The sequence below is a fragment of the Pseudorasbora parva genome, chromosome 4, assembly GCF_024679245.1.
Source record: "Pseudorasbora parva isolate DD20220531a chromosome 4, ASM2467924v1, whole genome shotgun sequence".
NCBI classification, from domain to species: domain Eukaryota; kingdom Metazoa; phylum Chordata; class Actinopteri; order Cypriniformes; family Gobionidae; genus Pseudorasbora; species Pseudorasbora parva.
In genome coordinates, this window is record NC_090175.1 from 47,570,592 (window position 1) to 47,589,484 (window position 18,893).

General features: G+C 36.1%; 1 protein-coding gene across 2 annotated transcripts in view; it reads left to right on the forward strand.

Moving 5' to 3' along the window:
- Positions 1–18,893, forward strand: part of sdk1b (sidekick cell adhesion molecule 1b) — a 299,372-nt gene that overhangs the window by 178,062 nt on the left and 102,417 nt on the right. For both annotated transcript variants that reach the window (XM_067442041.1, XM_067442042.1), the window contains 5 exons: positions 4,910–5,021; positions 6,916–7,106; positions 11,687–11,770; positions 15,789–15,986; positions 18,765–18,881. In XM_067442041.1, the coding sequence (XP_067298142.1) occupies positions 4,910–5,021; positions 6,916–7,106; positions 11,687–11,770; positions 15,789–15,986; positions 18,765–18,881 (702 nt within the window). The remainder of the gene's footprint in view (positions 1–4,909; positions 5,022–6,915; positions 7,107–11,686; positions 11,771–15,788; positions 15,987–18,764; positions 18,882–18,893) is intronic.

Sequence of the window (18,893 nt, forward strand, 5' to 3'; positions counted from 1 at the left end):
ATCCTAAATCTTAACCTACATGCACACACACAGCATGATATATAGTTTCACATGGGTTAATATGTGCATCGACCAATCAAGAGAAAAATAATTTACTGGCTTCCCCTTTCCTGTCTGCTCTTACCCATGCTGTCTTCCTCTGTGTGTGTGTGTAATCTCTCTTGTACTGTGTGTTTAGATGGATTTGTTAGAGGCTTAAGATAATGGATTCTCCTCAGAGACAAATTTAATATCTCCACATGTCGTAATCTCACTCAGCACTCGTGTAGACACTGGATTAAGATTATTACATCCGATCTCTGGGAATGACCCCTATCCTCGTGCGTGGACTCTTGCGTGTCCCTGTAGCCATGTTCTACATTGTTTTACAACCATCTCGATATGCTCAAGGCGGCTAATCTCTGCGCCTGATGAAAACCAACCCGTGGAAGACAACACCGTGTCAACACCATGTCAAACACCATTCTGACTCGAGTGCATGAGGCTGTATAAGCGACTGACAGCAACGTTACCTCAGATGCACAAAACTGTCTTTTCCCCTTAGTGCAAATCTTCCTTTTCATTTGCAGCGCTCTTCAGGCTACTGTACTTCTGAGCTCACTTTGAAAAATAACACGCAGCTATAATCAGCACTTCCCCAAGCACAATATGAGAATAGATAGACTCGCAGAATTATTCTGTCAGCAGTGGTGAGGGACGTGAGCTGGAGTGTGATTCTTTATTTCAGCTGGATCATATTTAATGTATTTATGGTAATTGTTTGCCATCCAGCATGATATTGCACGTCACACATTGTGATTTAGAAAGGTTGTTTGTCGGTTCTGGAAAAATGTTGAATTCATCAACACATTTATTTATTTATTTATTTATTTATTTATTTATTTGACAATATGTACATAAATACATAATATATTATTATTATTATTATTATTATTATTATTATTATTATTATTATTATTATTATTATTATTATTATATAATATAAAAAATCTACTAAATAAATGTTATATTAGCTTATTAAATTCAACTTATTAAATTATATTTAATGAATTAACTTTTTTTTTTTTTAATCCACATTTATATAAATACATACTATTTTAATAAATAAATAAAATATGAACTAAATAAACAATTAAATAATATTAACAAATTAACATTTTATTTCTTTATTTTACCACAGTTATATAAAAACTTTTTAATAAATAAATAACATTTTAAATAAATAATAATTTAAATAAATACTTTACTGCTTTTTTATTTATTTATATTTATTTGACCACATTTGTATGAATACATATATTTTTCATAAATAAATAATACATGAACTATTTATTTAAATTATTATTTATATATTGCAGACAGACAGACAGATAGATACATCAGTAATACAAATTTGGAAACACCATATGCATCTTAGTTTTGCTTTGTGTATTTGACTGGACATACATTTTAAATGTGCCAGTCTATGCAAATCAGGTTTCATGCCAAATAATAAGATCCAAACCTGAGGTGCCATAGTTTAACACATACTGACTCACATTTACATACACAACTGCGATTCTGTAACAACACTTAGCTTTTAGACTTTTCAGAAATAGCAATCTTATATATATCTTGTTCGTCTTCTTATTGACTTTCCCTGTCCAGTTCCATTTGCTCGCTCCAAACTTCTGTATTTCATTTTCACTCGCAGATTTCTGCTAGGGTTTTTTTGTGTGTGTGTGGTTGTTTTGTCATATTTTTGAATGATGAGATACAGTGAGATGAATGCATAAATTACATACATTTCTACTGAGATTACAAAAGTTAGAGCATCTATCACTGCTGTGTTTGGAGGATGTGAGAATGCATTACACCTTTCCAGTCACTGATCAAAGATCAGATCAAAGCGCGTGTGTGTATGTGTGTGTGCGTGTGTGTTTGCATCTATGTGCCAGTTTATCTATCATGGTAGGCTGATTTTCATCTGAGGTGCGTGTTCTCATCATTCCCGTTGAGTCTTAAAGGAACCATTTGCATAAAAGGAAAATTCTGTCATTATTCACCCATCTTTTATTTCTTCACATTTGAAGATCCAATTACAATGAATGGAGAATGGAATTTTCAAACATTAAAAAAAGATTCAAAAGTACCATAAAAGTATCATAAACTGTATGACTCATACACTATTCCAATTCTTATGAAGCCATGCCATAGCAAGTGAGAAACAGCCCTACTGCAATTTCATAGATAATCTTCTCTATTTAGACGATGTGGCTAAATCCCTGAGTCACTCAAGAAGTGATTCATACATGAATCCAGGTTCTCTGAACTGGATAGATTGATTCATTGAAAAGATCTTAGAACAATTTGCTTATGAATCAAACATTATCTTATGACTGTAAAGAATAACTCTTTTATGGTAATTTTAAAAGTATCATAAAACTACAGTGTTTCCAGAAAGTATTCAGAGTTTCACTTTTTCCACATTTTGTTACAGCCTTATTCCAGAATGGATTCAATTCATTATTCTCCTCAAAATTCTACTAACAATACCTCATAATGGAAGCGTGAAAGATATTTGTTTGAAAACGCTGCAAATGTATAAAAAATTGTAACGTTTAAAATTGCATGTACGTAAGAATTCACAGCCTTTGCCATGACACTCAAGATTGAGCTCGGGTGCATCCTGTTTACACTGATCATTCTTGAGATGTTTCTACAACTTGGCTGGAGTCCACCTGTGGTAAATACGGTAAATTGGACATGATTTGGAAAGGCACACACCTGTCTATACAAGGCACAAACTAAGCCATGAAGTCCAAGGAATTGTCTGTAGACCTCCAAGACAGGATTGTATTGAGGCACAGATCTGGGGAAGTGTACAGAATTAAAGGTCCCAGTGAGCACTGTGACCTCCATCATCCGTAAATAGAAGAAGTTTGGAAACACCAGGACTCTTCCTAGAGCCGATCAGCCAATTCACCAATCAGGCCTGTATGGTTGAGTGGCCAAACGGCACATGATAGCCTCTCTATTATTGCCAAAAGTACTCTGAAGGACTCGCAAACAATGAGAAACTAAATGATCTAGTCTGATTAAAGTCTTTAGTCTATTTGGCATGAATGGCAAGCGTCATGTCTGGAGCAAACCAGGCACCGCTCATCACCTGGCCAACACCATCCATACAGTGAAGCATGGTGGTGGCAGCATCATGCTGTGGGGATGTTTTTCAGCTGCAGGAACTGGAAGACTAGTTAGGATCAAGGGAAATATGAATGCTCAATGTACAGAAACATCCTTGATGAAAACCTTCTCCAGGGTACTCTGGACCTCAGACTGGGGCGAAGGTTCATCTTCCAACAGGACAATGACCCTAAGCACACAGCCAAGATAACAAAGGAATGGCTACGGGGCAACTCTGTGAATGTCCTTGAGTGGCCCTGCCAGAGCCCAGACTTGAACCCGATTGAACATATCTGGAGAGATGTGAAAATGGCTGTGCACCGACACTCCCCATCCAACCTGATGGAGCTTGAAAGGTCCTGGAAGAGAGACAGGCCTTGAGAGTGATCCTCGAGAGGAGAAACTGCACAAAAAATAAACTGCCAAGCTTCAAGCATCATACTCAAAAAGAGTCAAGGCTGTTATTGGTGCCACATTCAACAAAGTATTGAGCAAAGGCTGTGAATACTTATTTGTACATGGGATTTTTATATATAAATAAATTGCAAAGATTTCAAACAAACTTCTTTCACTTTGATATAATGTTTTTTTATAATTTTGAGGAAAATAATGAATTGAATCAATTTTGAAATAAGGCTGTAACATAACAAAATGTGGGAGTCAAACGCTGTGAATACTTTCCCGATGCACTGTATAAAACTGTATGACTCAAATGCTATTCCAAGTCTCTCAAAGTCATGCAAATACAAAAAGTAAGTACATAAATAATCTCCTCCATTTAGTAGTATCGACCGATGTCAGTGAGTTGAACTCGAAAACCAATTTGTGCATTGATTTAAAACTGTTTTTGTGAACTGGATCAACTGATTAATTGAAAATATCTTAATAAAACAATTAGCTTATGAATTAAAAATCATGAGTTCTGAATGTGCCAAGGAACACACCATATGACTTTTATGGTGCTTTTAAAAGTATCATAAAAGTATAAAACTGTATGACTCAAACATTATATTCCAAGCCATATAATAGGTCTAAGTGAGAAATCAGACCAAAATTTAAGTACATATATAATCTCCTCCTCTATTTAGTCAATATGACCGAGTCAGTGAGTTGAACTCAAGAATCGATTCGTGCATGAATTCATTTTGGTTCTATGAACTGGATCAACTGATTCGTTGGATAGGATCTTAATATAACAAATAGTTAATAAATCAAGTATCGCTCATGAATGTGCCAAAGAAAACAATGCATGCATGACTCATATATAATAATTTCATAAAATACATTACATATGTGCAGCTCTTATGACATCTATGGTGCTTTTACGTCCTTTTTGTGATTGAAAGCTCCAGTTCCCATTCATTGTAATTGCACGGAATGACATGAGGACGAATAAACAACATAATTTTCATTTTTTGGGTGAACTATTCCTTTAAAGATGCAATCACATGTCATTTTTGCCACTTACTTATCTTTCTTCATCTCCTGCTCTTTCTTTTCCTACTCTATCATCTGTCAACCATGGATAGTCATTTGACTTTCCTCTGCATGTATTATTTTTCAAAGAACGAATTGATTCAGAGAGAGGATAAAAGAAGAAAGAAAGAAAAAAACGTAGCACCTCATCACAAAACCTTATCTCCCCCATGATGCTCAGTCTATTAACCTGATTGATTGTGCCAATAATCAGCCGTCTCTCTCTTTCTCTCTCTTTTTACCATTCTTTTCCCTTTCTCCATCTCAGACGTTATTGCCCCCGCTGAATTGGTTGCCCCGGTGATAGTGATTGCACCTAAGAACACATCAGTGGTTGCCGGGGCGAGTGAGGCTACTCTTGAGTGCATCGCTAATGCAAGGTGGGATTGTTATATTGTTTTTATCCATCGCTATGGTGATGTCATTTACATCAGTCAACACTGTGATTATATCTGTCATTTCACATTTCTTAGAATACACCTTGATGACTTTGACTCTGTTGTGCATTTGTTTCAACTCAATAAAGCCAGTTTTGTCAAAAGTATTAAGATGCGTCAGAGGCTGGCTAAGCATATATATTTCAAAACCATTAACACTACTGACCTCATAAAATTGCTGTTATTTTTCCTGTTGAAATGTAGGCGTAAACTTTATTAATATTAAAGGACTCATCTCTTTTAAATTAGTCTACAGCCTTTCATCACAGCCAAAAGTTACCACAAACTTGAATTGCCACTTACATATTGGTAAGGTGGTTCATATTCTAGAGAGTATTTGATTGCAGAGTGAGTCATCAGTTTTTATTTGTTTATCTTTATCTTCTAATAGGGAATTATGTTAACATTTAAGTACACTAGCATATGCAGTACAGTTCAAAAGTTTGGAGTTGATACTTTTTTCTCACTTCTGCTCGCCAAAGCTGCATTTTTTTTTTTTTTTGAAAAATGCAGTAAAAACAGTGATATTGTGAAATAGAACATTTTAATATTTAAAAGAAACATTTTCTATTTTAATATCATTTAAAATGTAATGTATTCATGCTTCATATTTTCAGCATCAGTTCTCAATTGATCCTTCAGAAATCATTTTAATATGCTGATTTGGTGCTCAAAAAAACATTTCTTATTATGACCAATGTTGGAAACAGTTAAGCTGCTTAATAATTCTTTAGAAACCATGAGACATTTTTTTCAAGATTCTTTGGTGAAGAGAAAGTTCAAAAGACTTAATTTTATTCAGCATTTAATTGAAATTGAAATATTTTAAACATTATGGGCCGTATCACGCAAGTGTTTTGCTAGTTTCAGCCTGACGCAGTTATCATTTTCACGTCCAGCTCCACGTTGTTTAAATTGCCAATGCACTCGCACCCGTCTGTTCACCCATGGGTCGTGCTGTTCTGAAAACGAGGTGTGTTCATGCGCATTGTTGGCGCATTGCTATTTTGAGGCAACTGAAAACAACTGGGCCATTGACCAAAAAAAACCTGTTCTAAAATCAATAGTATTTGATACACAGTATTTTCTGTTATTTAAAGGGCATGTTATTGATATGCGCCTAAAGGCGGGTGCACACTGCACGTACACTCTGCTTATTACACACACAGGAATGCGCAGCAGCACAAAAACTTTTTTAAATATAAAAAATGAAAGGATTTCTGTGAAGGGAATGAAGAGAATTGGAGATGAGATTGCTTTATTGCATGTTACACCCAAAACATACCCATGGCTCATTAAGAGACTAAGAACAACCCTTTTGGACCATGCGCCTGTTGTGCCGACCGTGTTTTCCATCATTACACTAGCAAAAGTAGATTCCATGCCCTAAGCGCACATGCACCATGCACTTCAGACCATGTGCTCAGATTGTTAAAATATATACATATACATATACATACTTTTTCTCAGTTTGATGCATTAGCTAGCATCAAAGAAATACATTACATTTTAAAATATATAAAAATAAATAAACAGTTTGAATAATATTGTTATTTTACAAAATAAAATTTGTATTTTTATTGTGTCTATGTGTGTATATACACATAACTAACTGTGCTCTTTATAATTCTTGGCATGAGCATTAATTTTAGTATGGCAGTTAATGTGCTGTGTGTGTGTGTGTGTGTGTGTGTGTGTGTGTGTGTGTGTGTGTGTGTGTGTGTGTGTGTGTGTGTGTGTGTGTGTGTGTGTGTGTGTGTGTGTGTGTGTGTGTGTGTGTGTGTGTGTGTGTGTGTGTGTGTGTGTGCGTGCGTGTGCGTTTGCGTGCGCGGAGCAGATCTCTTGACAGGCTGCAGGTGTTCTGGAAGCGTAATGGGGTGAGACTAACAGCAGGAGTGGACTCGTTCGGTCGCAGACTGGTCATCAGTAACCCCACCTCAGCAGACGCGGGTCTGTACGTGTGCGAGGCCGCTCTCAGAAACAGCAGTCAGAAGAGCACGGAGGCCAAAGCGTACCTCTCTGTGCTGGGTAAGACGATTGGTATTTCTCTTGTACTACATGCAGGTACTGGCAGATTTTTTAAGTATTATGTTACTGAAATGACCTAGAGAGCAAGAGTTTGTCAGATGGATTTGATTTCAAGAATATCATTTAATTAAATACTGCAGTGAGCTCAAATTTTGTCATGGATAATACCAATGTTTTTTTTTTAAAAGCAAGTCACCCCACTTGGCCGGATTTTGTTCATGCCTCTGGGCTGCTATTTCTAGTCACTTACAGCTCCTGTCTACTGTATCAATTACTGTAGATAAGCATAAAATTTTAACATTACATTACAAATAAAAACTATAACAATAATGTTAATGATAATAATATTACCATCCACACAATGGGCAATAACTTTTGTTTATTCTGAGCACCTTGACTCTTTCTAAAGATACTCTTTTACCTGAACGCAAGAGAAGCCAGATTCTCAATCAGTTTATGAGTGCTTTCAGTTTTTTTCTGTTTTCACACATTTGTGACCCTGAACCACAAAACCAGTCATAAGGATCCATTTTTTGAAATTGATATTTATGCATCACCTGAAAGCTGAATAAATAAGCTTCCCATTGATGTATGGTTTTGTTAGTATAGGACAATATTTGGAAATCTAAATCTAAAATCTATCCCTTTTAACTAAAGTTGTCAAAATAAAGTCCTTGGCAATGCATATTACAATGCATATATATTAGTCAAGCTACACTCAAAGACATATTTATGATGACCAGACCAAAATAAGTGGGCTTAAACATCTGAAAACATGATAGCATCATACATGCAAATGCCTAAATGAGGGAATATCCCACCTCTCTGCTCATGAATATTAAAGGAAGTGTATGTAAGATTGTGGCCAAAACTGGCACTGCAGGTGAATCCCCTCTCCCTCCTCCTCCCCTTGACTCAAGGTTGCCAGATAGGCTGCAGGATCCAGCAGGAACGTTTGTAGATCTGCAGCTGTGGTAACTAGAGCAGAGCTGGCAGCCCGGATGCCGAAACACTACTGACTTTGTGATTGGTCGATAGGTGGAGGGTGGAGCTTCAGGCCAAAACACAACATGTCCACATCAACATCAGCTGAGGGCTGCAACAACAACTTTTAAATGACAATATCCTGTCGGGCTACTGTTGTTAGTGATATAAGTATTTGAAATTAACATGATTTCTTAATGTCTAGTGACAGTAGTCTAATTGAAAACATTTACATACAGTTCCTTTAATTTGATGAAGTGACATCGCCCAGTGACTGATTTACTGAAGGGTTTAAGGGGACCTACACTGTGGAGAAAGTTCTCAGATGGAGAATTTGATGGATAGGTATGATTAAGAAATCTTTCCGAGGGAGTGGAAAGTGTCAGTTTGAAATCAGAAATACATTGGATTTCCAAAATCACAATTAGACCTGCCTCAATGACATTTTCATCAAGAGATGCCTACATACATCAGAGTCCGTTGCAGCAGAATCAACACACAAGCCCTGTTGTAGATGCTCTAAAGTCGTTTTACCAATTTAGAAAACATTTTTGGTTAGACTTTATTTTAAAGTGATGTAGTTACATTTAATTACTTACTCAAAAGAGTACTGAGTAATATTAATATTAATATATTATTAGTAAAATGTAATACATGTATTTACTATAGGGTTACAGTTCAAATTTGGTTTAGGGTCATTTACTTGTAATTATGCATAATTTACTGTTATTACTATAGTAAGGACATGTAGTAACACATGCATCTATGACACCTTAAAAAAAAGTATTACCAATTTTTTTGTATTTATATCTCTCAGTAAATGGAAGGATATATTTGGATACATTCATTCCTTGTCACGTGTTGGCGTTTTATCTGAGCATCACAACTCGGTTTCCAATGTTTTTATAAGGTCAGTGGACTTAAACACCCTCAGCCTCCTTAACATCCCTGCTCTTTGATCCAAAAACACAAATATTACTCTCTGCCCCAAGATCATTTTCACCAAAAGACGAGCTATGAATATTTATACCTCAACTCGCACTCTTATTAGAAACAGCAACGAATATTCTTTCAATGAGCTTATCTGACAGGTGTGCGCCTTACATGATTGGGCGAAAGGGGGGCATGCATATGCATGAGGCAGCCAATGGAGTGATGAATAAATTGGGGCTGTTGGAGGCTCAGAGAGACTTTTATAGAAAGATAAAGTGAACATGTCAGTGCAGCCAGCAGTGGAAAAGAGGTTGAGATATTTATTGTTTCTGCCGTTGAATTCGATCCAGGCGCCAGTCTGAATATGTATATCCTGATCTGCATAAACGTACAATGAGACTGAATAAGTGCTGATTTGTTCAGGAAGAACGAAACGGTGAAGAGGAAAGAGAGAAGAAAGAATTTGAAAAACTGACATTGTTATGCTGTTCGTTTTTGCAGTTGTTGTTGTTGTTGTTTGTTTACCCCCCACCCCCCACCACCACCTCCTTTATTTTTCCATATTCTTTGGTAAGTGAAAAGCTGTTATCAGCATTACAGTTAACAGGTCCTTTGACTCCTTTCACTTGGAGTGAGTTGGACAAGGTAAGAAAGAGAGAGAGAACACAAAAAAAACAATATTTTTGTTATTTATATATATATATATATATATATATATATATATATATATATATATATATATATATATATATATATATATATATATATATATATATATGTAATATATATAACTGTAATAAAATATTTATATATATATATATACACACACACACACACACACACACACACACACACACACACACACACACATACATACATACATACATACATGTCATCATAGGTGCATGTCCACTGTGAGAGACTGAATCTCAAAAAAAAAATTTCCCAGAAATCACAATATATTATTTTTTAACTATTTATTTGTATGATACAGCTGCAAATAAGTATTTGAATACCTGTCTATCATCTAGAATTCTGACCCTCAAAGACCTGTTAGTCTGCCTTTAAAATGTCTACCTCCACTCCATTTATTATCCTAAATTAGATGCATCTGTTTGAGGTCGCTAGCTGCATAAAGACACCTGTCATTGCCAATGACCATTTGGATGATCCAGAGGGGACATGGGAGAAAGTCTGTCGTTCTGGTCACTTTGCAGAAAAACAGCCCCAACTCAGCATTCTTTTTCCTCCAAACACGGCAAGTTGAGTTTTTTACCAAAAAGTTCTATTTTGGTTTCCTCTGACCATATGACATTCTCCCAATCCTCTTCTGGATCATCCAAATGCTCTTTAGCAAACTTCAGACGGGCCCGGACATGTACTGGCTTAAGCAGGGGGACACGTCTGGCATTGCAGGATTTAAGTCACTTAGTAGTGTTACTGATGGTAGCCTTTGTTACTTTGGTCCCAGCTCTCTGCAGGTCATTCACTAGGTTCCCCTGTGTGGTTCTGGGATTTTTGCTCACCATTCTTGTGATCATTTTGACCCCACAAGGCGAGATCTTGCGTGGAGCCCCAGATCGAGGGAGATTATCAGTGGTTTTGTATGTCTTCCATTTTCTAATAATTGCTCCCACAGCTGATTTATTCACACCAAGCTGCTTACCTATTGCAGATTCATTCTTCCCAGCCTGGTGCAGGTCTACAATTTTGTTTCTAGTGTCCTTTGACAGCTATTTGGTCTTGGCCATAGTGGAGTTTGGAGTCTGACTGTTTGAGGTTGTGGACAGTTGTCTTGTATACTTATCACGAGTTCAAACAGGTGCTATTAATACAGGAAACGAGTGGAGGACAGAGGAGCCTCTTAAAGAAGAAGTTACAGATCTGTGAGAGCCAGAAATCTTTGTAGGTGACCAAATACTTATTTTCTACCATAATTAGCAAATACAATCTTTAAAAATCAGACATGTGATTTTATGGATTTTTTTTCTCATTCTGTCTCATGGTTGAAGTGTACCTATGATGAAAACTACAGGCCTCTCTCGTCTTTTTAAGTAGGAGAACTTGCACAATTGGTGACTAATGTTCTCTTTATTTTGTTGTTTTTGTTTGTGTGTGTGTATATATATATATATATATATATATATATATATATATATATATATATATATATATATATATATATATATATATATATATATATATATATATATACATACACACAAACAAAAACAACAAAATAAAGAGATGTGAGATTTCGGCCCTACAGCAGTGATATATTCTTATTTGTAGAATTTATTTTTACTTATTATTTGGAATTAGATAATTCCATGGCACACCTGACAAACCAGTGGTTGGTAAACACTGATCTAATCAACCACATAGAACACATTAGAAACTACCAATAACACCTTAACCTCATGACAACATTCCAAAAGGGTGAAGAGTTGTACACTTTTTGCCCTTTTTTTTCCCGAAATTAAGATGTTGTGTGTGTGTGTGTGTGTGTGTGTGTGTGTGTGTGTGTGTGTGTGTGTGTGTGTGTGTGTGTGTGTGTGTGTGTGTGTGTGTGTGTGTGTGTGTGTGTGTGTGTGTGTGTGTGTGTGTGTGTGTGTGTGTGTGTGTGTGTGTGTGTGTGTGTGTGTCTGTTTGCATGAATACAGAGTCCCCGTACTTCACGTCAAAACCAAAGAGGTCGGTGATAACGGAAGTTGAGAAAACTGTGGAGCTTCAGTGTCAGGCCAAAGGTAAGCCCCGTCCCTTCTAGAGACAGACAGCTGTGTTGCACCTATCAAATTACTGCAGCACCTCTGAGTTTGACCACTTTAGACTCATATAATGCATGTCCTACATACTCTGCTGTTGTATAACCATTCCTCTGCAGGAAACGATAATCTTTAATTGTCAGGAGTATAAAAACTGCCAGCACTTGAACAAAAAAGTCACTTAACTTCCAGCGCACTGCCTGTCAATCCCATGTATAATTTGAATGTATTTTTTAAAAGCATAATGTTCCAATTTCTGCAGTGTTATAGCATGTTCATTTTATTGTTTTCTGGGTGCTTTCAGCCGATTATGCTGTAAGAATGTCATTCAGTTTATGTACCGAAAGAGTCAAACGAAAGACCTGCTTTTATCATACCTGTTTGTTGCCTCACACATTTGACCTTTTTTCGCCCAAGCGCATCACATTATTTGAATTCATCTTTATTTAATCAACTAAATAAGTGATTTGGAATAAGCGGTCAAGTAGATTAGAAAATGCAAATGAGAAGCTAATGGTATTAGCTGTTAATTGGCATCAGTGTTCAGACTACGTTAGGATCTAGTTAAAAGGCATTAGGTATATCATTGACTCACAGGGCAATGGAGGAGTAAAATCCTTTTAACAAGCTGCGTAAATCTGACCTACATTTCAGCAACAAAGTGCCAAGTGTCTAAAAGTTAAACTTTTCATGACTTCTAACAAGGAAAATTCATAAAGAGAGACCTCAAACGGTTCTTTCTTCTCCCCCTTTTTCGTTCGTAATATTTTTCTCCTTTATTTAACAGAAATCTGGGCAGTTTCTCCTTCATGAAACTTTTTAAAGCTACTGAGACTTTTCCTCTTGTTTTTTTATTTTTTGTACCTCTGCAATTTACACTTGCTGAGAATCTCGACTCGTTCTTTTTGCACTTCCGTAAGGGTGTGAAGCTGAGTTTGTGCGCACTTTGTCATAAACTGTCAGAAATTTAATTACAGCGAGCTTGTTTTTGACAGTCTTATTTTAACATCCTTGTCTTGCATCCCGTGGGTGTGACACGACTATCGATGCTGAGACTCCTCCATAGGAGGCGGGGTGGAGCGGATTCACGCTATTTGACCTTTTAAAGTGTTGAGCTGCAGGATTTATCCATGATATATTCTTAAATTTGCATATCATGATGAGCATATCATGAGTTCCTTCAGATGAACCTAATTTACAATTATTGCTAATACATATAATTGCCGTTTTATTCATTTTCGCACTCGCTTCTTGATTTCTCACTCCCTCTCTCTTGATCTCTCTCACTTATCCTCCTTTCCAAATCTTTTTCTTTTTTGTCGGTGAAGCATGTCAAAATTTTATTGGAAGTTTAATCAATCAAAGCCAATTTATTAGATTAAATTTACATTAATTAAACCAAAGTGTTTCCTGATTAAGGTCTATTGATGAAAACGTTAACTTTGTGATAAATCAAACGCTGTGTGTGTGTGTGTGTGTGTGTGTGTGTGTGTGTGTGTGTGTGTGTGTGTGTGTGTGTGTGTGTGTGTGTGTGTGTGTGTGTGTGTGTGTGTGTGTGTGTGTGTGTGTGTGTGTGTGTGTGTGTGTGTGTGTGTGTGTGTGTGTGTGTGTGTGTGTGTGTGGTAATAATTTTGGTAATCATTTTCTCATCTACCCGATGTCATATGTGTTAATCTAGCCCTTACAAATTTGGTTTATATAAGGTTGGAAAGATTTTTTTATTTTTTTTTTAAAGAAGACTCTTATGCTCACGAAGTATATACATACAGTAAAATATACAGTAAAACAGAAATATTGTAAAATTAGAATAAAAAACGGTTTTCTGTGTTAATATATTTTAAAATTATTCTCGTGACAACACATTTTCAGCGTCATTTAAAAAAAAAAAAAATTGACCAGTTTTGTGTGTGTGTGTGTGTGTGTTTCTCATTTTTTCATCATATATGGTGTAATTAAAATATTTAATTTCACTTTTCTTTTTGGTAATATTTCATGTATTTTATATATAATAGCCTTAACTAGCAATTAAAGGTGCACTATGTAGTATTTTTGCAGTAAAATATCCAAAAACCTCTAGGCCGGTGTTATATATTTTGTTCAGTTGCGTACTTACAATATCCCAAATGTTTCCAACTATTTGTGAAATTGTGCGAAAATTGCTATTTTAACCAAGGACCCTGGACGTGTCAGCATAGCGTTTGAGGGAGTCGCCTGTCAATTGCGTCATACCTGCGTTACCCTCGGTTTTATTCTGCAGAAGCGGTTTACTCTTAGCAGTGTGAACAATTCACAGCAGCGCCTAGCGAACGCACAGAGTCATAACATCATTTTAAACACATTTAAATGTATCTAATTTGATAAACAGAGTTGCTTTACCTTATAATCATGACCGGAAAAAGCGGACGTGCGCGCGCCCGGTGACTGTGGCCGTACTCAGCTCCTCAACACTCTGTCCTGCTCTGCTTTACACTACAGTAACGTTAATAACCGAATGCATGAACATGATTTCTGTCCGAGTCCTATTTTCCACCGGCTGTGAGGTGAAGACCACATGTCCCAAGATGCTGCGCTCACCCTTGGCGTCATCAAACTATGCATTTGTTTAGAATAGGCGACCTCAAGTGGACGGAATAGCATTTATTTATTTTATATTTATGAAAATTTATTTTATATTTATTTTATATTTATAAATATATTTATATTTATATATTTTTTTCTAAAAATGTGTCCAAAAATATTGCATCAGTTTTGTTACAGTACTGTACTTTGCCTTTAAATTGGTGAAATTATCTCCCACAACTATGTAAGATACAGGAAATGATGTCACTTTGCCTCAGTGTGTGCGTTTACATGCACATTCTTAAGCCGATTATGCCTAATAAGCCGACAATGAACATGGTCATGTAAACGCGGTAACCCGTTTTCTTTTATCGGAGTAAGGTCATGAACGCCGTAAGCATAAACTAGTCGGAACAGGTAGTTTTTGCCTCTTACCTTGATTTCACGCTGCATGTAAACGCATTAACCTGCTTTCTGACAGCTTATTGAAGTGCGCATGTGTGATAGGTGACAAAAAACGCAAACTTAGAGCAGATTTAAATGCATCAAGACTGAGCGTGCTAGCGTTTTACATGAAATAAGGACATATATCACAAACGCAGACTCTTTTAAGACCCAGAAAATTGTAAAGATGTGTTCTCTTCTCAAGCAGCAGAAGTAGAAGAGGTTCAGTCAAAACGCTGCATCTGGAACTGCATGAGGGATAATATGAGCCGAAAATCTCCAGCTGATACAGTGCACTCTTTATTTAATATCACAACTGACGTAACATTTGAAAAACTCACGGACATCAGAGTCAGATATGGACATTAATAATTTTTGACGTCACTACTTGGAAATAACCCGGTTTATTAATAAAGTCATGTAAACGCGGTTTACTTGCATTGTCAGTTTACTGGTTTGCATGTAAACAGGGAAAACTGATTATTTCAATAAGCTGACTTTTTTGAGTTATCAGCTTACTGGTGTGCATGTAAACACACCCACTGATAAGATCTGAAGCACTGAAAGGTATGTGTGCTCTCTCTCAGAAAATATTTTAATCCAAAAAGTTATTTCACCAAAATTAGCACAATATCAAAAGGAAAACAGAATTGAAATGATTTCATTAGTGCCATGTGCTCTAGCATTTATGCTAGCAAGTGGAGTTTTTAAATTGTCAATTCTGTTACGTCAAACTCTGTTACAACGGTAGAGTAACAATGTTGACAGTATGTAACAGAATTGACAATAACAGAGTTGACAAACAATACTATATAAAACATTTTTTCATTAAATTGAACTTGTTTTCAATAAGCTAAATCATTTTTGTTAGTGAACAGGTTTTACTTTTTGAAATGCAAAATGTATCTCCAGTTATAGAATCACTTATGTATATAGATTTATTTCATTTTATCTGGTGAAATACTTTGTCAAGCTTTATGCTTTATGTATTATTCAGGGATACCCACACCGAAGCTGGAGTGGTTCAAAAATGCCGTCCCCCTCTCCACACTGAACAACCCTCGATACAAGCTTACCTCTTCTTCAATGGTTCTGCAAGTACGGAGAATTCTTCCGGACGATACCGGAATATTCCAGTGCTTTGCTGAAAACATGGCCGGAGAAATCCAAGCACATACCAACTTGGTCGTCACAAGTAAGATGAATAGTTATTAGAACATTTCACCCAAAAATGCTGTTCTGCCGTCATTTATTCACTTGCATGTTATTCCAAACCCATATCACTGATTGTCTTTTTTTTTTTTTTTTTTGTGCTTTTTGGAGCTTAAGAGCCTCTAGTTATAATATGATTTTATAATTTACAAACAAGAAATTCTTCAAAATATTATTTTTGTTCGTGTGAAAATGAGATTCATATGGTTTTGGAACGACATGAGGGTGAGTAAATGATGACAGGATTTTCATTTTTTGGGTGAATCATTGCTTCAAGCTAATGGGAGGATGATGCATAAATACAGCCATGGATGTTTTAAAAGTCAGTGATCTCGCTCTCTTTTCCTCTCGGTTGTGAATTGATCAGGGAGTTCAGAGACCCCTATTGATCTTTGTAATTAATCAGTGTCTACTGAGAGATCAACCTTTAACACACACACACATATACACACAGCACTTAATCAACACCTCCAGCTCTCTCTTGCTTAGTCATCCTCATCTCTCATTTGCTCTCAAGTTTCATTTCAATTCACACCATTTTTTATTTAAGTTTGAGAGTTTTAAAGTTAGGTACATTTATCATGCAAATAATTAGAAAGTGAATAAGTTGAATAAATGAATGTTATAATAGTGGTGGTGTGATATTTAGAGCAGCTGTTTGTTGACCCCAAATACTACATTAGGATAAGCAGTGACCCCGATTGCTTAAACACTTAAATCTTACATGAAATGTATGACTTTACTTTAATTAAACACCAAAATATGTAACAAACCATCTGCAAAAAAAAAAAAACGCTTTAGCGTTCAAAAGTTTAGGGTCAGTGCAATGTTTTTGAAAGTCTCTTATGCTCACAGAGGCTGTATTTATTTAATAAAAAATACAGTAACACAGTGATATTGTGAAATATTACAATTATATGTTTTTTTTGTTTTTCATGGAAACTGATATATATAATATGATTTTTTTCTTTTTTCATAGGAGTGTTAAAGTCTTTACTGTATTTTTGTAGTTTAAATGCATCCTTGGTGAATAAAAGTATTACTTTTCTTTTTAAAAATTATACAATCTTACTGACCCCAAACTAGGGATGGGCGATAACGCAGTAAAATACGTTATATCCCCACGATAAGAATTAGTCTTCCCGTGATAATAACAATAAAGCTTTGTTGATGATGCGATCCATTCGCCGCTCACACGCAGAGCGAAAACAAATCACTATTTGAGTTAATCTCAATGAATGCACAGTGCATTTGACCCACAGTAAACACTAGTGTGAGGTGCGACTAAAAGCGCTCTGTGTTTCTCACACACTCAAAAAGAGAGCAAGAGAGTCTTACATACCTCGCAGAATTGACGCGGTACGTGTAATCAATATTCTTTGTTGTATTTTCAAGAAGAAACTAATGAGCAAACGGCATTCTCATTGGCTGGCGCTCACCTCTGATTATCCCTTTTTGGATTTCGGCAAATCAATTCAAGCCAACACAGACAACGGGATTAATATTTATAACCCCAGCAGCTCATCAATCCTTAGTGTGGTTTATATTGTTATTATTAGTAGAATTTGTAATATTCTTGTCTTATTAGTATTATTGTTAATACATTTTTAGTTTTTTTTACAGAAACTCTGAATGACCAACCATGTCTTAAGCAACACCACCAGTCCTAAGTTCAGTTAAATATATATTTATATATATTTATTTATGGTACTAAATTTATATTGTCATTGATATCGTTATCACAATAAATACCATAAATATTGTGATATATTTTTTATTCCATATCACCCATCCCTACCCCAAACTATTGAATATTAGTGTAACTAACTTTGGGTTTCTTATAAATTCAATTCCTCATGAAAATGTTGTTGGTAATTTAAAATGCAAAAGTAATATTGTGGCATCTAAAGATACTGCATCTTAGAGTGGTTGACATCTAAGACCATATTAAAGGTCCACTGAAATCAAAATGTAAGTTTTTTTAGCTTTTAGTATGACTGTGTTAGCCTTAAAGTTATGAATAAGCTGGTATGTTCCAAAACTATGACAAAATTTGCATTTAAGAGATATGAGCATTCAAAATTTACAGTCTCCCACTTCCTTTAAAGCGAATCTCAGATTTTGGTGACATCTTCGCAGACTTCACTTTTTCGTCAAATCTTCTGTCCAATCAAAATTCTCTCTAGAATCTAAAGCCCGCCCCCTACACGCTGAAGCTTAAATTGGTCATGAGTTGTTAACACACATTTACTAATTTCTACACGGTGAAAGGCACAGCACACTATATATGTGATAGGAAAGAATTCAGTGTAAATATGCTTTCATTTGAGGCGAATAAAGTCTGTTTTCACGCACAGCCTCAACGCACACACCCCAACGGCTCTGGTCTAAATTTAGACTACAGACACGAGAGCGCAGCGCGGATCATATGCGCGAGTCAAACATATCGCCCCATTTGAATTCTGCACAGAATGCTGCATTTCAAAAGCGATATGGAGGAGATTATGATGATAAACAGTTAGAGGAAACTGGCTTTACCAAAAAGAAAGGTCCGCTCTTGCGCTCTAGTCAAACTGTATATTAACGAAATGCTATTGGCTGTTTCAATAAAGGGGAGGAGCTGCTAACAGCTGGAGCCGTTTCAGGGGAAATTACGTCAACACTTTGAATAATGCGGCGCGTTTCAAGGCACTTCAGTGGGCCTTTAAGTTATGTTCTGCTTTTTTTCCCAATAACTGTGACTCACTTGTTTTCATGGTAGGCGTGTCCCCATCTTTCACCACACCCCCTTCTGACATCACTGTAACTGACGGCACGTCGGCTGTCTTCACCTGTGAGATATCTGGGGCCCCAAAACCCGCCATTGTTTGGAGGAAAGGTACGTGAGATC